The sequence below is a fragment of the Aotus nancymaae genome, unplaced genomic scaffold, assembly GCF_030222135.1.
Source record: "Aotus nancymaae isolate 86718 unplaced genomic scaffold, 86718_ANA_hifiasm-v0.15.2.pri h1tg000051l, whole genome shotgun sequence".
Lineage (NCBI taxonomy): Eukaryota > Metazoa > Chordata > Mammalia > Primates > Aotidae > Aotus > Aotus nancymaae.
This window is the reverse complement of record NW_026988465.1, coordinates 12,449,048-12,470,601: the sequence shown is the minus strand read 5'-3', so window position 1 is coordinate 12,470,601 and position 21,554 is coordinate 12,449,048. Positions and strand designations below refer to the sequence as shown.

Here is a 21,554-nt window from a genome sequence, read left to right as displayed (position 1 = left end):
TGTTTTTCAAGTTGCTTACTTTTTCTTCTCAGGAATGCTAGTAAGTGAAAGGTTTGTTTGCTTTACATAATTCCATATTTCTTGAAGGTTTTGTTCATTTTTTAAAATTCCTTTTTCTTTATTTTTGTCTGACTTGCTTAATTTGATAGACTGGCCTACAAGCTCAGCAATTCTTCTGCTTTGTCTAGCCTATTAACTATATTTTGAAATTCCTTTAGTAAATTTTAGAGTTCGAGTAGTTCTATTTGTTTCTCTCTTAATATAGCTATCTTGTCTATCATATCTTAAATCGGTTTTCTGGTTTCTTTGTATTGGATTTCAGCTTTTTCTTGGATCTTGTTGAGTTTAGTTGCAATACATATTTTTGATTCTTTATCTGTCATCCCATACATTTCAGTCTGGTTAGAATCCATTGCTAGAGAGCGAATGTGATTCCTTGAGGTGCCAGAACACTCTGACTTTTTGTACTCCCAGAGTTCTTTCACTGATTTCCTTCTCATTTGAGGAAGCTGTCTCTTCTTATTTTTATTTTGCCATCATTTGGATGTAACTTTTTTTTCTTTTTTGCCCTTAAGAGTATGACTGTGGTATATATTGTGTATGATCATTTGCTTTTGTTTCTGGGTGCTTCCAGAGAGCCAAAATGCTATATGGGTTCGTTGATTATGGATAGCTTCTATGCAGTGGCTTTCTCAGATGATGCTTGTTGTAGTGGTGTATTGGCTTTAAGAACTGACACCTAACACCTTATCTCCTGTGGAGCTGAGGGTATTGAGGTCCCAAGGGGCTTATCTTGTGTACTAGCACTAAGCCCTTTTGGTAGCAGATTTTTATTTGGTGGTGTGGTTCAGGCTGCAGTCCAGTACATGGCACTGCAGAGTAAGAGCCGGCAGGTAGGCTGATGTGGGGTGAAAGCATCTGCCCTGACCAGGCAGGGGATGATGGCGGGAAGAGATCCTGTGGGGTGTGCTGAGGTCTTGGGGGAGAAGGTAGGTGGGTACACCCACTCCTCATCCTGTGCTGGCAAGAACATGATCCACTTCCTATCATGCCCCTGTCACAAGGCTCCCAGCCTTCATTTCATAAATGACTGTACCTGGCTGCGGGTTGCAGGTACGCTCTTCTGAGGGCTACCACCAAAATGGGCTCAGGGAGAGTCTCTTCCTTCAGATGAGAGCAGGCAACTCTGCGACTGGTCCTACTTTGCCAGGATGCTGCTGCTCTGTGTCAGGAAGGGGAGTTGGGCCCCACTTATCCTGAAAGCTTGAGCTGTGGAGAGCTCATTTTCGGCAGGAGCGGAGCTGCCATGAGAAGCACAAAATAGGTAGTGTGTCTGAGTGCACGTGCTGGCCCCTGGCTGGGAGAACACTGCTGCATCAGCAACATAGTAGGGGGATGCAAGAGATGACCCCCTCTCCGCATCCATTCTTGGGTGATGATACTGCCCCTTGCAGTGGTTGGCACTGTGCCTGGATTACCTTCCTCTGTCCCAAGGAGGGCTTTTGGTGGGCTGCACTGTCTTCCACTTAGGGATGGCCCACACAGAGGGTTAGATCTCCAGAGATCTCACAGTTACCTGGGGAGCTGCTGGTTCCCTGCGCTTGCCAGAGTTAGAGTGGATTGTGGGGTATGTTTGCAGGGAATCTGGTGGTGCGGTGACTCAAGGGCAGAGAGTCCCTGGGCAGGGCGGCATCCGACTGCCAGTGCAAGGCCAATATGGTATCTGGTATCTGAGGGGAGTGAGGATACTCCTGCATGCACAAGTTGGCCACCAGATTCTCCAGCCCCACGAAGTTTTCAAATCACCACCAATAGCATTGCTCAGGGTCACAAGGGCAGAGGAGAGCTCTCCAACAGTTTTCTGGTCAGGAGATTGATGGAGGGGTAAGGGGAGCAGAGAAGCACTCCAACCTACTCATTCCATAGGGCTCCAAGGTCCTTGAGGGTTGATCTCTGCCAGACTTGCTGCTTTCCTTTTCTACACCCCAGCTTCTTCCCATGGGCACTCTGACAAGTCCTGGCTCCCTTCCCTCAGTTTTCTGTAAAGAATTTGTCCATTCACCAATATCTTTGATTTTTTTTTTTTTCCAGAAAAACTGGCTTTTGATGTCCCTAGTAAGCCATCTTGGGACAAAAAAACAAAAACAAAAACAAAAAAAAACAAAAACGAACACAAAACAAAAAACAGTTGCATCTGTTACTGAATGTCCTAGTCTTTAAGTGTCTGGCTTTCCAAGAGGGAAAAGAGAACAAAGAAGGGGGGCAAAACCAGACGTTGACCTTTTAGATCCTCTGAAAATTGCTAACCAGAGCAGGAGGGGTTTGCAACAGTAGCTGCCTCTGTGTTTGCATCTGCCTGATCAGAAGCAGCAATTTTGATCAGAACACAAACTCCCTGATGTTTGGAGCACACGGTCCTTATTGGCCCACCTTGACTTTCATAAGCCATATACAAGCTACTTCAGGAACAAGTGCATGGCTGCCTGTCCAGGGGTTGGGTAGCTGCCATTGTGCTAAAACCTGAAATCAACTGAAATTAACCTCAAATTACCCTCCAAACCTTCCCCTGGAAGCTGCACACCTTTAATAGATTCCAGAGTCCCAAAGTAGCTACATCAGACAGATTCTGCCAGTGTGTTTGTGGTCTAGGTAGGGTGACAGATTCTTGATGCTTCTTACTCTGACATCTTCCCTCTATCTCCTAAATCATGATGTTTCAAAGAATGTGGTACAACACAGTCTACAGTTACTCTCCTATATTCCTATAGCTCTTATGCTATGTAATTAGCCCTTTCCTTTGTCTACCAAATAAGGTGATTATTTACATGTGTGCTCATCTTCCTAACTGTATGATGAACTCTTCCACTAGTCTTCCTGTAGTATATGTAGAATATATTCAATAACTATTTGAATGTGAGAATTATACATTATAAATGTGGTTTCCTCATTTCGTCATCATTGACTTGTGATTTTAAAGATATTTGAGTTTGCACACAGAAAAATTGAAGAAGTTTACATCCAGCTTCTTTATCTCAGTAAAATGGAGTAAGTTCATCCCTCTGTTGAAAGTGATTGGATGGGGATGAGTTTCAAGGTGGCATGAGATCTGTAACACCCACCATGTGTACTTCAGGGAACAATCTAATAGTAATAAATTTATTTTAAGTGCTAATTGGCAGCTGTGGCCCACGCAAGGTTGGATAGCATGCATTGCAATGGATTTAATGTCTTTCTCCAAACTACTTCATGGCTTAAAAGTAGAGCAGAGAACATGAGTGGTTGGGATAGTCTAAGTTTAGAGAATGCTGAAAACAGTAGGAAAATCATGTATGAACTAGGTGCTGAACTAGGAAAGGAGAAATGAGGGAGTGTGATAAATAATGCCAAGATGGATGTGAAAAGCATATATAATAATGGGGAGAATAGGAAATGGTGAGATATTAGGAAAAGAATGATCTGGATTCTAAAGTTAGGAAGTGAGGATTAATTTGCTCTTTCCCACTGAGTTAAGAAAATGATAGAAAATTTGACCACGAAGTCCTGAATTTTCAATTTATAATTAATTGTTTATTTCCTCACTCAACAGTCATTTAATGTGTCTCTTATGTGTCATGTTCTGTGCTAAGTAGCAAGACAACAAAGATGCAAAAGTAAAATTTATCTTAGCAGTTCTGGTGCTTACCAGTGCTTAGCATTCAGTAAATACTTGTTGATTTTAATTGATACTTACATAATCTGATACATCCAAGGAAATTTTCTAGCTTTCTGTTAGTCAACAATAACAGCGGGACTGTATTATTTGTGTGACCTTCCACCTTAATTTTCATTGCATGTAGACTCTAGTATCTTGTTCAGATTGATTTTCCTACTTAATAGAAAAATTGTGAATCTGACTATGAGGGGAGACAGTATGAACTCATTAAATATGTATTCCTGTTTGGAGAAATATTAGCTGGATAGCTAGAATTTTAAATAAGATGGGAAATCAAGTTTTTACATCAGCAATCAAATGAATAATAGTTTAGAAGTTTTATTTTTTAACTTCTTATTTTGAAATAATTTCAGATTTACAAAAAAAATTACAGAAATAGAACAAGCAATTTCAGCTTTCCCAGTGTTGGCATTTACTATAACCACAGTACAATGATCAAACCAGAAAATTAACATTAGTAAACACTTTAATCCACAGGCCTTATTCAAATTCCATCAATTATCCCACCAGTGTCCTTTTTTCTGGACTAGGATCCAATCCAGGATCGCACATTATATTTAGTCACAGCATCTCCTTATCTTCTTTAATGTGGAACAATTCTTTAGTCTTTGTCTTTCATGACCTCAATACTTTGGAAGAGTACTGGCCAAGACTGGGCATAGTAGCTCATGTCTGTAATTTCAGTGCTTTGGGAGGCTGAGACAGGTGAATCACTTGAGTCCAAGAGGTTAAGGCTGCAGTGAGCTGTGATCACACCATTGCACTCCAGCCTGGACAACAGATTGAGACCCTGTCTCAAAAAAAAAAAAAAAAAAAAAAAAAAAAAAGACAGACAAAAAACCATAGTGGCCAGTTATGTTTCAAGATGTCTGTACATTTGGATTTTTCTATTTTCTTATAATTAACTGTAAGTTAGTGCTTTTCTGTCAAAAATATCAGAAGAGTAGTGTTGTATCCTTCAGTGCATCACATCGGGAGGCACATAATGTTGCTGTGTCTTATTACTTTGACATTAATTTTGATCACTTGATTAAGGATGTGTCTGCCAGGTTTCTCCTCAGTTAACACTGTTTTCTCATGTTTAGTTAATGATTATCCTATGGGAGAGATATTTTGAGACTATGTAAATATCCTCTATTTGTGCTTTTATCCACTGATTTTATCATCTGTTAAAATTCTTTTTGAAACAATTATTACTATTGTGTTTACCAATTGGAGATTTTTTTTCCTCATCATTTCTTTTAAAATTGCTGATTGGGGCCTGGTGTGGTAGCTCACACCTGTAATCCCAGCACTTTGGGAGGCTGAGGCAGGTGGATCACCTTAGGTCAGGAGTTCGAGACCAGCCTGGCCAATGTGGTGAAACCCCATCTCTACTAAAAATACAAAAATTAGCCAGGCGTGGTGGCACACACCTGTAATCCCAGCTACTCAGGAGGCTGAGGCAGGAGAATCGCTTGAACCTGGGAGGCGGAGGTTGCAGTAAGCCAAGATTGCACCATTGCGCTCCAGCCTGGGTGACAGAGTGAAACTCTTGTCTCAAAAAAAAAAATTTTTACTAATTGGATTTCTATTGTAAGGAAGAGTTTTTCTCTTCTATCTCATTGATTTACTTATTCAATTATTTACATCACCATGGACTCAGAGAGATTTGCTTTATTCTTTGAGTTATAATCCATTACAACCATTATATATTTTGTTGCTCAAATTGTCACAGATTTGACCACTGGAAGCTCCATGAAGTTGACGTCTGTGTCCTTGCAACATGTCACCATTATTTTTTGTGTGTTTCCTTTCTAACGCCACAGGATATTCCACATTCATCGTTAGATAGTATTTCCTTTGAATGTGTGGTTTGCATTTCCAATTATTTTTTGCTTTTTTTTTTTTTAGGTATGAGGATACATGGGCTGCACTTCACAGAAGAGCCAAGGAATGTGCAAGTGCTGGAGAGGTAAAGATGTGGCTAATCTTATACTCGTAGTTTCCTTTTTCAGTGCTAAATGGTAGTTTTTTAAAATTGAATTTATAATTGTGTCAAAATGTTTTGCAGGATATCTGAAATTGAATCTAGTCACTGATTATGAAACTTCCTGAATAAAGCACCTTTTTATCATTTCTCTGTCAAGTAATTTAGTTTAGTTGAGGTAGAGAATTTATAACTTTTATTCTAAGGACAGGTGAACATTTGTTTTATGTAGTTAGTCTGATGAGTTATGTAAATTAGACATCTCTTTCAACTTACTATTTAAGAATTCCTTATTATTTGGTCAGAAATTTATCTTTGCTCAGTCTATCTAAAATTATTAATTTGCCTAACATATACTAAAATTTCAGGGGTCATCCTCAATTCACTTAGAAGAACAAATTATTTTTAAGCACTAATGACTTGTAATTTAAATTACTTGGTAAATGTACTTAGCCAAGATCGAATACTCTGTGTTGTCGATGTCAATCAAACTTTATTTTTTTCTGAAATGATTTTTGTAATTCTGACTTTAAATAAATTTAGACTGATTTTCTTACCATTTACCAAATTAATGAATCTGTAATAGTTAAATACAAGACAGGAATATATATGATGAAATGTAGACACTAGCATTTCTCTTAGAACTTACGAGAATAAGAAAATGTAGGTTTCTGGTAGTAAGGCAGAAAGGATACTTTGAAAAGACCTATAGCTATAAAACAGCTATTTTTAAAAAATTCTTTAAGATGCATTAAGCTTACAAAAATTAAGGGAAACATAAAGGGCCAACAACAGCAAACAAAACAGGGAACTGAAATCAGAGTCATTAAAACAAAAGAAAACAAAATGTGGAAGCCGGGATTAAAATACTAAAACAAAAGCTTTGGAGATTTGTGGGAATAGGAGACTTTGTCTGTGGGGGTCTGAATCTGAGACTCTTGATAAAGCTCTTTGGCCTTTGAGGTGGCTACATCCCCCAAGTGAAAGCTTAAGCTAGAGGAAAACAATGTGCCTGTTGGCTAAAGGAGTCAATAAGGAAACCTGTCTGTCTTCATAACAAGTTGGCCTCTTTTCTTGATTTGTTACTGTGTTATTGGCCTCATAGGAGTATGGGGTTCTCAGTTATATTTCCTGCATGATCAAGGAACCTCTAAGTTAAGAAATGAAAGAGTTGCAGATGATTCGTGTTCTTTGACACCCAACGAAAATAAATGCAAGTTTTCCATGGATGAAACTGTCTAAACCTAGGCCCCTCAGATTTCTACAGATTAAATCAGGCTCCCTGTCCTCAAAATATTAGCAAACGCACAATTAAACCACCAGAAGTCTGAGTCACCAGAACCAAAAGAGTGAGATTTAGACCCACAAAGGACTTTAGATATTGCACTATTGAATATTGACTATTAAATAGTTATATATAAAATCTTTCAAGAGTAAAAAATGGACTTAAACATGAGTAAGGAAGAAGGTACTATCAAACATTTAAAAGTCATTGAAATTAAAAACCTAAAAGATGTACTTAATGACAATTTGAGGCAGCTGAAGGAAGAAATAATGAAGTAGAGAGTCAAAGAGTACATGGAAAGGATCTCAGAAAGAAAATAGAAAATATGAAAGAGGAATTAATAGAGAATGTTTATAAAAAGTCTTTAGGTTGAACCAGGTGAGATTGCCAATATTTGATGAATTTTGATCTGTAAATTTGCAGTTTCATATGAGTTAGCCCAACATATCCAGTAAACCTAAACAGTTCTAGAAAGAGCATGAGGAAAAGACAATGTAGGAAAAGATAAATGTCTGAGAATTTTCCATAAATGAGATATCTAAATCCTCGGATCCAGAAAGTACAACAAGCAAGCAAGATAATAATCCATACCTAGACACCTCATATTGAAGCTACAGAATTCGGTTGGATGTGGTGGCTCACACCTGTAATCCCAGCGCTTTGGGATGCCAAGGTGGGTGGATCACCTGAGGTCAGGAGTTCAAGACCAGCCTAGCTAACATGGTGAAACCCCACCTCTACTAAAAATACAAAATTTAGCTGGGCGGGGTGGTGTGTGCCTGTAGTCCCAGCTACTTGGGAGGCTGAGGCTGGAGAATCGCTTGAACCCAGGGGGCGGAGGTTGTAATGTGCTGAGATCGCACCACTGCACTCTAGCCTGGGTAACCGAGCGAGACTCTGTCTCAAAAAAAAAAACCAAAATTGAAAATGTTTATCTTCTAAACCAGTAGAAAAAAACTAGAACAATCAGAAAGAATTCAGTCAGTGCAAAAGAAGACAAGAAACCAGGGGAAAACACGTAACAAGCAGGACAAACAGAATAAGATAGTAAATGTGAATATATCTGCAATCTCAGTATTTTAAAATGATTAATCTAGACTGCTAAAGGGCATATTTTGAAAGACCAGGAAAAGTCTATTAATAGTTTATAAGCTACTTACAAGAGACACACCTAGAACATTAGGACACAGAAAGATTGACTATATGGGCATACTTCAGAAATACTGTCAGTTTGGTTCCAGACCCCACTGCAATAAAGCGAGTATGGCAAGAAAGCAAGTCACACAATTTTTTTGGTTTCTTAGTGCCTATAAAAGTTATGTTTACACCATACCATTGTCTACTAAGTATGTCTAAAAAAAGCAGTGTAATACCTTAATTTAAAAATACCTTATTGCTCAAAAAATGCTAACAATCGCGTAAGTGAATCATAACCTTTTTTCCGGTTGAGAGGTTTTTTTTCTTTTTGATGTTTATGGCTGCCGACTGATCAGGGTGGTGGTTACTGAAAGTTGGGGTGACTGTGGCAATTTCTTGAAATAAGACAGCAATGAAGTTTGCTGCACCTATTGACTCTTCCTTTCACAAAAGATTCTCTGTAGCATGCAATGCTTTTTTATTGCATTTTACCCATATTAGAACTCCTTTAAAAATCGGAGTCAGTGAACTCCTCGTCCATTCATGTTTGATCATGAGATTGCGGCAATTCAGTCACATCTTCAGGCTCCACTTATAGTTCTCTTGCTATTTCTACCGCATTTATACTACTTCTACTGAAGTCTTGAACCCCTCAAAACCATCATTGAGGGTTGGAATCAATTTCTTCCAAATTCCTGTTAATGTTGGTATTTTGACTTACTCCCATGAATCATGAATGCTTTGTAATAGCATCTAGAATAGTGAATTCTTTCCAGGAGGTTTTAAATTTACTCTGCTCAGATCAATTGAAGGAACTTCTATCTATGGCAGCTATAGCCTTATAAAATGTATTTCTTAAGCAATACTTAAAAGTTGATATGACTCCTTAATTCACAGGCTACAGAATGGATGTTGTGTTAGCAGGCACAAAAACAACGTTGATCTCTTTGTATATCTCCATGAGAGCTCTTGGGTGACCGTGTGCATTGTTAATGAGTGCTATTATTTGGGAAGGAATATTTTTGTCTTAGCAGTAGGTCCCAACAGTAAGCATAAAGTATTAATATTCACGAAACCATGCTGTCAACAGATGTGCTGTCATCCAGACTTTGTTGTTACATTTATACAGCACAGGCAGAGTAGATTTAGCATAATTCTCAAGGGCAGAGAATTTTCAGAATGGTAAATGAAGTGTTGGCTTCAGCTTAAAGTCACCAGCTGCTTTAGTTCCTGACAAAATAGTCAGCTTGTCCTTTGACGCTTTGAGGCCGGGAATTAACTTCTCTCAAACTATGAAAGTCCTAGATAACCATCTTCTCCCAATAGAAGGCTGTTATGTGTACTTGGAAATTCGTTGTTCAGTGTAGCCACTTTCATCAATGATCTTAGCTAGATCTTCTGGATAACTTGCTCATACTTCTCCATCAGCTCTTGCTCCTTCACCTTGCACTTTTATGTTATGAAGATGATGTCTTTCCTTGAATTTCATGAACCAACCTCTGCTGTCATCAGACTTTTCTTCTGCAGCTTTCTCACCTCTCTGAGTCCATTTATGGAATTGAGAGTTAGGGCCTTGCTCTAAATTGGGCTTTGGCTTAAGGGAGTATTCTGGCTGATTTGATCTTCTATCCAGACCAGTCAGACTTCCTCTGTATCAGCAATCAGGCTGTTAGGCTGTTTTTCTTTCTTTTCTTTTTCTTTCTTTCTATTATTCATTTATTTATTTATGTGTGTGTGTGTGTGTGTGTATATATATATATATATATTTTTTTTTTTTTTTTGAGACGGAGTTTCGCTCTTGTTACCCAGGCTGGAGTGCAATGGCATGATCTCGGCTCACCGCAACCTCCGCCTCCTGGGTTCAGGCAATTCTCCTGCCTCAGCCTCCCGAGTAGCTGGGATTACAGGCACGTGCCACCATGCCCAGCTAATTTTTTGTATTTTTAGTAGGGGCGGGGTTTCACCATGTTGACCAGGATGGTCTCGATCTCTTGACCTCATGATCCACCCGCCTCGGCCTCCCAAAGTGCTGGGATTACAGGCATGAGCCACAGCGCCCGGCCTATTTATATTTTTTTGGAAACAGTCTTGCTCTGTCATCCAGGCTGCTGTGCAGTGGTGCCATCATGGCTCGCTTGCAGCCTCAAACTTCTGGGCTCAAGCAGATCCTTCTATCCCACCCTCCCGAGCAGCTGGGACTACAAGATGTGAGCCACGATGCCCAGCTAATTTTTTAACTTTTTGTAGAGGTAAAGGTCTCCCTATGTTGCCCAGGCTGGTCTCAAATTCCTGAGCTCAAGTGATCCTCCTACCTCAGCCTCCCAAAGTGAGATTACAGATGTGAGCCATCATGTCTAGCCTGTTTGCTTTCTTATCATTCATGTATTCACAGGAGCAGCATTTTTAATTTTCTTCAATAACTTTTTCTTTGCAGTCACAATTTGGCTGTTTGGTGCAAGAGGTCTAGCTCTTGGCCTGTCTTTGCTTTTGACATTCCTTTCTCACCAAGCTTAATCATTTTTGATTTTTGCTTTCAAGTAAGAAATGTGTGACTCTTCCTTTTACTCGAAGACGTAGAGGCTATTGTAGGGAATTTTATCTTAGGGAATAGGGAGTTCTGAGGAGGGAGGTCTGAGAATGGAGAGAGAAATGGCCTGTTGGTGGAACAGTCAGAACACACATAACATTTATTAATTAAATTCACCATCTTACAAATGAGTGCACTTTGTGGTGCCCCAAAACGATGACAATAGTAACATGAAAGATCGCTGATCACAAATCACCATAGCAGATGTAATGATGAAAATGCTTGAAATATTTTCAGAATTACCAAAATGTGACACAGCGACATGACATGAGCACATGCTGTTGAAGAAATGATGCTGATAGAGTTGTTTGATTCAGGGTTGCCACAACCTTCAATTTGTAAAAAATGCAGTATCTGCAAAGCACGATATAAATGAAGTGCAGTAAGTCAAGATATGCCTGTAACTGAAGGAAAAACATATACTGAACAAGTACTAACCAATAGAAAACTGATGTGTTAATATCAGTGAAATAGACTTAAAGTGAAAAACGTAGAGGATCCTTAATAAGATTCAATTCCCTCAGGAGGAAAAAAGTCTAAACTGTGTATACCTAGTAAAAGTCTTAGAATATATAAAGCACAAATATAATTGCAGGAAAAAACAGCTAAATCCACAATCAAAATGAGAGAATTTTAATATGTTCCTTTTAAGTGATAGGAAAAATAAAAAGATTAAATAAGTATGGATATAGATGAATGTCAGACTAACATGACTCACAACTTTGGCCTCATGGACAAATACAGAATACTACCCCAGCAAATACAGAATATAAATTTTTTAAAGCATATCTGGAACACTCATAAAAATTGACTACTTAATGGGCCAACACAAATCTGAGCAAGTTTCATATAAATGAAGTCATGTAGAATATAGTCTCTGATTCCAGTGCAAATAAAGCTGAAAGTTAGTATAAGAAATCAATTTTGAAAACTATATTTGAAAATTTAAAATACATACTATGAATACTTTGGTTTGAAGAAGAAAAAATGTAAATTTAAAAATAGAAGTGAATGATAATTGCTACAAGTTATAACTTGTAGAATTTGCTGAAATCTACCTACAGGGAAATTGTATAAAGAAAAAAAGATTGAAAATCAGTGAGTTAACCTAACTTAAGAATTAGGGAAGAGAATGGAATGCATCTGGGAGAAAGAATAAAAGAATTAATAAAGATAAGAGAAGTAAATGGAATAGAATTCAAAAATATAATAGAAGCTAAATACAGCCAAAAGTTCTTGCAAAAGACTAATAAAATAATTTAGTTAATAATTAAATCATTAAGTTGCTAGTGACACTGATCAAGAAAAAAATACACATACTTTTAAGAATTAAAGGGAATATATTAATAGCTACAGTTGTAGCAGAGAGTAAAAAGATGAAAGTTTATAAACTGTGACAAATAGGAAAACTTAACTGGGCACACACCTATAGTCCCAGCTACTTGGGATGCTGAGGCAGGAGGATCAGTTGAGCCCAGAAGTTCTGAGCTATACTGTGCTATGTCAATTGGGTGCCTACACTAAGTTCAGCACCAACATGGTGATGTCCAGAAGCATGGGAACACCAGGTTGTCTAAGGAGGAGGGTGGACTGGCCCAGGTAAGAAACAAAGTGGGTCAAAACTCCTATGCTGATTAGTAGTGGGATTGCGCCTGTGAATAGCCACTGTACTCCAGCCTGGGCAACATAGTGTGAGACCCTGTTTCTTAAAAGAAAAAACTGAAAATGTAGATGAAATAGCAAAATTCTAGAAATGTTTACCAAAACTAATCCTAGAAGCAATACAAATTCCATATAGTCTTATAGCCACTGAAGAAATTGTATTACTGATTTAAAATATTTCTTCCCAGAAAGCACCAGATCCATAGAGTTTTACGGGAAAACTTTCAGGAATTTTTTTCTTTTCTTTTCTTTTTTCTACTTTCAGGAAATCTGTTGCCCAGGCTAGAATGCAGTGGCAAAATCATGGCTCACTGTGGCCTCAACTGCTGGGCTTCAGTGATCATCCCACCTCAGCCTCCTGAGTAGTTGGGACTATTGGTGTGCCACCATACCCATCTAATTTTTTTATTTTTTGGAGCTGGAGTTTCGCCCTTGTTGCACAGGCTGCAGTGCAATGGCATGATCTCGGCTTACTGCAACATCCACCTCCCAGATTCAAGTGATTCTCCTGCCTTAGCCTCCCAGGTAGCTGGAATTACAGGCAACCACCACCACACCGAGCTAATTTTTGTATTTTTAGTAGAGATGGGGTTTCACCATGTTGGCCAAGTTGGTCTCAAACTCCTGACCTCAGGTGATCCACCCACCTTGGCCTCCCACAGTGCTGGGATTACAGGTGTGAGCCACCATGCCCGGCAAAAAAAAAAAAACTTTTAAGATAGGGGTTTCACTGTGTTTCCCAGGCAGTTCTTAAACTCCTGAGTTCAAGTGATCCTCCCACCTCAGCCTTCCAAAGTGCTAGAATTATAGGTGTGAGCCACTGTGCCTGGCTGAAATCTACCATTTCAGTGTTCTACAAGTTCTTGTAGTGAATGAAAAAAGAGGAGACTGACCAGCTCATTTTATAAGGCTGGGATAACTTTGATACTGAAACCCAACAAGGAAGTATGAAAAAGTGAACCTGGAGTCCATGAATACAGATATAAAAATTATACACACAATAAAGGCATCATCTCTTGCCTAACTTCCATGATCCATTTCTGAAAATGATATGTTCCACGTAAACATGCTAGGCAGAAACCTATTTCCTGTATTTTAAATTAGAAAAGGACATGGATGAAGCTGGACACCATCATTCTCAGCAAACTGACACAAGAACAGAAAGCCAAACACCACATGTTCTCACTCAGAAGTGGAAGCTGAACAATGAGAACACATGGACACAGGGAGGGGAACATCACACACTGGGGCCTTTTGCAGGGTTGGGGTCTAGGGGAGGGACAGCAGGGAGTGGGGGGACTGGGGAGGGATAGCATTAGGAAAAATACCTAATGTAGATGATGGGGTGGTGGATGCAGGTATACACCATGGCACGTGGATACCTGTGTAACAAAATTGCACGTTCTGCACATGTGCCCCAGAACTTAAAGTATAATAAATTTAAAAAAAAGAAAAGTTACAGTGTATTACATATCAACCCCAAACACTTAACGAAGTTCCTTAAATATATTTAAAACCAGCAAAATTCCTATACATAGGCAGAAATCTTTAGGATATAAAATGGTTAAAACATCATTTTCTGATCATCAGACTTTTGATGTAATTGTTAATTAACAGTTGCTTGTGTGCAGTAACTTGGCCTCTCCACGCTGGACATGTATAAGCCATGCATATTCGCTGTTGATATGCTGTTCATACTGCCTCAGTGTGTAGGCAATTTGAATTTCCAACTATTCTGATGTTCTAACAGTTGTATTTGCAATTTGAGAATCTACTCGCGCATTGTTTTAAAATGTGTATCAAGTTTAAAGTTTTCTTATGTAAATATTAGCCAAAACTTTGTATTGATATTTGCATGGCTTATGAATATTGGATAATAAAAGGCATTCTACCTGGAAGACATTCTTCAATGTATGTCTGTGGTGGCAAACCAAATCCAGTAATGTATAAAAAACAAAATACGCCAAGTTTATTCCAGGATTAAAAGGTTAATTTGACATTAGAAAATCTTTCACATGCAATTGACGCTTTACTTTTTTTTTTTTTTTTTTTTTGAGACAGAGTCTAGCTCTGTCACCAGGCTGGAGTGCGGTGGCGCGATCTCGGCTCACGGCAACCTCCGCCTCCTGGGTTCAAGCAGTTCTCCTGCCTCAGCCTCCCGGGTAGCTGGGACTACAGGCGCACGCCACCATGCTCAGCTAATTTTTTTTGTATTTTTAGTACAGATGGGATTTCACCATGTTGGCCAGGATGGTCTCGATCTCTTGACCTCGTGATCCACCCGTCTCAACCTCCCAAAGTGTTGGGATTACAGGCTTGCGCCACCATGCCCGGCCGCAATTGACTCTTTAATATTAAAAGCAAAAATGATCATCAGATGTAGAAAATACATTTCACTCAGGGTAAAAAGTTTTGGTAAATTTTTAATGGAAGACAGCTTCTTTATCCTGATACCTACCAAATACCTGCAGTGTTTGACTTGCGGTATTTTAATCCCATATTCAACCATCTTGTTAAATTATCTTATTCTAATACGTTGTATTTGGGGGTGTGAGTTGTTTTGGGTAGATGGTAGGTTTGTTTCTTCCCTTCTAAGCTGTACAACTTTAAATTTTTCATGTTTTTTATACTGGGTAGAAACTCTAGTATGATGTTGAATAAAAGTAGTTGAAGGCCTTGTTCACATTTTGGCTTCATTAGACTTAAATGCGAAAAGGAAAACTATACATTTTTTAGAAAATAGTAGAAGAGAATATGTTTACGATTATAGGGTGGGAAAGATTTCTTAAGATATTAAAAAGCACCAGCCATAAATAAGTATATCGGTAATTTTTGTCAAAACTTCTGTTCATCAAACAACAGCATGAAAAATTGATTTATAAGACAGAGGATAAGTGTTCAGAAAATATGAATAACCCCTACAAACCAATAAAAAGAGGAGTAAAATAACCCAGGAGAAAAGTGAGTAAAAGATATCAGCAGGCATATTGCAGAAGAGAAAACATTTATGGCCAATACACAGGAAAATGTGTTCAACCTTGCTTGGTATCAAGGAAATGCAAATTGAAACCCCAAATTTTCACTCATTGGATTACTGAAAATTTAAGCAGCTTTGAGCTTTCTGTGCAGATGGTCACTATTTGCAGATGACAGTTTTGTTTCTTTCCTAGGAAGAAATGTGATGATAAACAACTAGAACTTGGGAGTATAAATTGGAACAATCACATTAGAAAAAATGAGTTGGCATTAAGTAGAAGTTAAAAGTTGCACATGCCTTTCAAGCAACAGTTCTGCTGCTAGGAACTGTTCCAGAGCATTACATACAACCTGCAGGGGCTGGGGAGGGGGATCTCATTACCCTAGGCCCTGGGAGATGAGGAGATGGATATCTTGGACACATCTGTAATTCATTTGTGAAACTCTTGCACATGTGCACCTTGAGATTTGTACCAGAATGTTTGTAGCAAGCTTTGTTTAATCTTTGGACGGTTCCAAAGTCCATCTGCAGGAAAAAAATATGGTATTATTCAGAAAATAAATACCATATACAACAGTGAAAATTAGTGAACTACTGTACCTATATGTATCAACGTGGATGAATCCCATGCTAAATGAAGACTGTGTCCTATAGAGGAGCTTTAACAAAAATCATTCTTTTGATTATAAGAAGCATTTCACAATATATACAGGAGAATTTTCTGTAGTATCTGTTATTGAATTTATGCTACTTTAGGATCTTAAATTTTTGTATGATTGGTTATTTTAAAACCCACAACTCATCAGAAGTACTTCTGTTGCTTTCCAGAAACAGTACCCAGTCTTAAAAATGAAAGTTTATTTTAAAGGCTTCTGTGATGTATTATTGAGATATATGTACATATTTAAATGTTTATATTTAATATACATAGTATTAAACTTGTCATTTTGTAAATTTATTTTGTCAAACCTGCCCATGTGTCTTTGATGGGCTTTACCTAAACAGCATAACCTCCTGGGGCAAATATACTTTTTAACAGTTTCCTCTTGTTTAACAAATTATTTTATACCCATCTACTTTAAAGCTAATTGTAAATATATAGTCTTTGAATTCACAGCAATAGCTTATAAAACAAGCAGCTGTGATCAAAGGTAACTTTGTTGTCTAAGCTTTTTCTAAACAAGGGTTTTGATTTTTTTTTTTCTCCCTTAGCAATGTATAAATAAATACCATAAATAGTTAATACTTACTTAGGACTTACACTCTGAAGGCAATTTTCTAAAGTTAGACTTTCAGTGTTTTGCCTCTCCTGTTATTGTGAAATATTAGCTTGCCTTCAAATTGAACTCTCAAGATTCATGGTTTTGTTTAACAGTTTGATGTCAAGCCAGTTGAATTTGACTGTTTCACTCTCTGTGTTCAGGGTGGATTTCCTCTGCCTGTGGCAGAAAGCGAACTGAACTTAGTGTTGGAAATCCTGGTTTCTGCTCCTTGCTGCACCAATACATGTTGACCTTGGGTAGATAACATGGTCTCTTTTAGTTTTCTCATCTATAAAATGGCTTAACACTGCTTATTCTGCTTATCAAAGTTGTGTGGAAATCAAATAAAATGATGTGTTCCTTAAAAGTCTGAACCTGTTGAGTTTTATACTAAGTAAGGTCCTATTGTACATCATTGGTGTACCTTTTCATCATTGGTGTGCTTTTTCTTTCTTCTCCTAACTTCAGTATCTGCCAGAAAGAATTTTGGAATAAAGCACTTCGGGTTCATCTTGCGCCTTAAACTTGATTTCCTGGTGGTGAATCTGGGTTTATTCCGAGTTACTTAGAAGTAGAGAAATTGAACTTCTGGAGATAGCTTTTTTTTTTTAAATCATTAAGTAAGAAATTACACATGTTAAAATGAATAGGTAACAGTACAGTTTTTCAGAACCCTTTCTTTTGGTAAATTTTTACTCTTCTTCTTCCCTTTATATACCCCTATAGCACTGTCCCTAGTGTGTTGATTAAGGGCGTAAGCTTACTGTCAAATTCCCTGGGATGGAATCTAAGTCCACTGTGGTCCTTGAGGAATTAACTTAACATCTGTTACATGTCAATCTTTAAAATCTGTGTAATGGAGATTATAATATTGCTTAGTGTATAGGGTTGCTGTTTGGTTTAAATGAGATAATATACGTAAATTGCTTAGCACAGGGTCTGGTATCCAGAAAATATTCAGAATGTTTTAGTATTATTGTATAATTATTGGTAATTTCTGAGAATTTGTTTACCCTTCCATTCTTTTAAAGTGATAGTTTAGTGTTTTCTGATATGGTTTTTCTCTGTATGTTTATATTCTATATTCAGAATATAATTTTCAGTTTTATCACAGGTATGAACTAAACTAAATTTTAATATTTATTGCACTGTAATTTTCAGTAAGCAATGGTTAATATCTAAAAATTATTCTAGAGTTTTCAAATTATTAACCAAAATAGCCCCATAATATAGGAATTTTTTTTTTAGAGTTTAAAATCTGAAGTTAAGAGAATTTATACTAAAGTATAAACAATAAGAAGGCAGGAATTTCTTTTCTGATTTGTTTGTCATTACGTCTTCAGTACCCCAAATCGTGCTTAGCAAATAGTGGGTGGTCAGTAGAAGTTTGTGGAATACTATAAATGAATTTTGTGAACATATATCCTTGTTTCAAGCTTTGGTTTCCTTATTGCACTGTAGTTGTTTTTTCAGTATGTTTTAAGCTACTTTTAAAGATCTTTTTAAAGACTGGTTGGCAACAGATTTTTTTTTTTTTTTTTTCTGAGACAGAGTTTCGCTCTTGTTACCCAGGCTGGAGTGCAATGGCATGATCTCGGCTCACCGCAACCTCTGTCTCCTGGGTTCAGGCAATTCTCCTGCCTCAGCCTCCCGAGTAGCTGGGACTACAGGCATGCGCCACCATGCCCAGCTAATTTTTGTATTTTTAGTAGAGACGGGGTTTCACCGTGTTGACCAGGATGGTCTCGATCTCTTGACCTCATGATCCACCCGCCTCGGCCTCCCAAAGTGCTGGGATTACAGGCGTGAGCCACCATGCCCGGCGGCAACAGACATTTTTAAGTACACAAAAATAATGAGAAATGCAGTTTGTGTGAAACTTGGTGTGGCCTCCCAGCTCAGTTGAGACTTGAATGTGAGAGATGATGTGTTTATCATTGCAGGGTGGGCTCAGAAACAACAGGGAGATGTATCATAGCTTAGTTCCTTATTTCAGATGAGAATTCCTACTATAGTGAAATGTACAAACAAAAACAATCTAGTACCACATAAAAATAATTTTGTATCTTTGGTATATTCATTCCTCCAAAGTTCTTTTTTAATATTTAAGTGGAACTTAGTAAGCATTGGTTGTATTCAGATTCTAACTCTTAGCCATAATCCTGGCTGGGCATGGTGGCTCTTGCCTGTAATCCTAACACTTTGGGAGGCCGAAATGGGTGGATTGCTTGAGACCACAAGTTCAAAACCAGCCTGGCCAAAATAGTGAAACCCCGTCTCTACTAAAAATACAAAATATTAGCTGGGTGTAGTGGCAGACACCTGTAATCCCAGCCATTTGGGAGGCTAAGGCTGGAGAATCGATTGAACCTGGGAGGCAGAGGTTGCAGTGAGCCAAAATTGCGCTTCTGTACTGCATCCTGGGCAACAAGAGCAAAACTTCATCTCAAAACAAATAAAAAAAAAAACCCTTAATCTTGAGATATGTATATTGGCCATTTTGAATATTCAAATTCATTTTCTTCTGTTATATGATGGATTTTGTCACCTTTATTTTTTATTGTACAGATTATGGAGTTTTTTCCACAGTTCTTGCTTATTCATGATGATATTTTCAAAAGATGACCTCTTCTTGCTCCTTCTAAATCTTTCTAGGCCCTTGTCCCTCCCACTGTGTTAAGACCAAAACAAAATTGTCTGGGAGAAACTGTTGTCTGTCATTTTCTTTATAGTCTTTAGGAAAAGAAGTTAGAATTATCTTAGGCTACTCTAGAATTTCACAACCTTGCTATTAGGGACCCTTTACGTCTGCTGCATTCCTTGTTACCTTAAATCATTTCCTCTTTTTCTGGAATTCTGGAATTGGCCAGTTTCCTCAAAATTCCTTTATATACTTTATGCAGTAAGCATTCCTGTTTAAATGTAAATTGAATCATGGTATATTCTAAATGTATTAGGGAACTTTTCTGTTATGAGTTCCTTTTATAAAGCCAGTAATTACATGTTAATTATGTTTTATGTTTGTTTTCTTTTTGGTTGTTAGTGGTAGTTTTTTGTTTTTTTTTTTCTAGATTTGGATTTTCAAATACATGGTCTACTTAAAACAGGGTATACTTAGAAGTGACTTTTAAAGCCATTTTTAAACTTTCTCTTCTCTGGGTTAAGATGCACTGATACAAACAGTAATTTGAGGTCTCCTGCACTGAATGTTAAGTTGGTTCTTTTTTAAAAAACAAAACAACTTCAGTCTCTTTTAGAATGTACTGTAATCTCTACTAAGTAGAGAGGTTGTTAAAGATAACATTACATCTCGTTACATTAACTATACTTTCTTTGTGCCTAAAACCTGGTTTTACTTCCCCCCCCCCCCACCCGCATGTGCTGCAGCTGGTGGATAGCGAAGTGGTCATGCTTTCTGCACACTGGGAGAAGAAAAAGACAAGCCTTGTGGAGTTGCAGGAGCAGCTCCAGCAGCTCCCAGCTTTAATCGCAGACTTAGAATCCATGACAGCAAATCTGAGTAAGTCTGATGTTTTTATCTGTACTTTTAGAAATTAAAACAACTCGGGCAGGGTTTGGTGTGATTTCAAAACTTTTTAGGAACACATGAAGTTCTGGGTTAACAGGATTTTTGGGAAAATCATGATTTCCAGTTAATTTCATATTCTGATTAGTTGAGGATTAGACAGAAAATTATGTAAAGTGTAGAAATTATTTCTGACTGTTTCTGCCTTAGGTCAGCTCAGAACACATAGTTATAATTTTGTTGATTCTTAAAGTGACTCAGGTTGTCTTTGTTAGCATTTGATCTCTGTTCAAAAGCATACATGTAGAAAATGGATTAGGCGACTTTGTGCTGACTGCAGGATGTAGTCCAGAAATTGTTGCTTTTAAAATTTAGATCTGCCAGACCTTTATGTCTTGTAGTATATTTATTTTTTTCCTCAAATGGATTATTGAAGATCAAACAAATCTGGTTAAATGAGGGTACTTGTGCTGGGTGTGGTGGCACGTGCCTGCAGTTGCAGCTATCCTGGAGACTGAGGCAGGAGGATTGCTTGAGCCCAGGAGTTTGAATCCAGCCTCGGCAACATAGTGAGACCTTGTCTCAAACAACAGCAACAACGACAAAAGAGTAAACGAGGGTACCTGCTTGGCTAAATTTATACTCTGGAAATTTTTTGTGTGTGATTGTTTTCATTTGGATGGATTATGTTGGTATTCTTTTTTCTTGGGTTTATGTTCAGAAAATTATCTTTTATGTTTGATGATGCCACATCTGAGGATAATATTGTAGCTTACTATTTTCTAATCAAGGTTAAGATCTTAGTAAAGTAGGAGGTAGGAGCTATCTGTATGGGAAATAAAGTTCTTGAGCTAATAACCTGTTTTAGTCTTTTAGGTGAGAAGCTAAACATACCCTATTATCTCCTCCTATTTTCAATATTGCCTCATTCAAAGCAAAACAAGACTGATTTACAAGACAATTCGCAAATCATAAAAGAGTTTTTTGTGCGTGAACAAGATAGATACATAGTATTTGGAGTGCTGTTGCCGATAACAGTAGCTAACGTTTATAGCACCTACTCTATGTCAGTGCTTATTAGATGCTTTACAGATACTGTCTGTAATTCTCATAAGAATCCCACAAAAGTAGCTTTTATTATTCCCAATTTACAGATAAACTAAGGCTTGGAGAGGTTGCAACTTAGGATCACAGAATTTATAAATGCATCTAGGATCCCAACCACATTGATGATATCCTCAATGGGTGACGAGGCAGTAGGATGAGGGCTCTCAGGAGGTCTCTATGAACTGTATTCTTCAAATCCCCTGGCTGTTGCCATGCCTTTCAGGGTCAGTGTTTTGTTCTTTCTGAAGGCAGGGCATGGAAAAGAGATTCTGGGTCTTAGAGAAATGTAAAATGGCTGCAGTTGCCCTCTGCATGGCTTCCCTCTTACAG

General features: G+C 37.9%; 1 protein-coding gene across 2 annotated transcripts in view; it reads left to right on the top strand.

Annotated features, from left to right (window-relative positions):
* The window catches only part of DTNBP1 (dystrobrevin binding protein 1), a 143,309-nt gene that overhangs the window by 21,227 nt on the left and 100,528 nt on the right, over positions 1–21,554 (top strand). For both annotated transcript variants that reach the window (XM_064363000.1, XM_021665335.2), the window contains 2 exons: positions 5,606–5,666; positions 19,979–20,111. In XM_064363000.1, the coding sequence (XP_064219070.1) occupies positions 5,606–5,666; positions 19,979–20,111 (194 nt within the window). The remainder of the gene's footprint in view (positions 1–5,605; positions 5,667–19,978; positions 20,112–21,554) is intronic.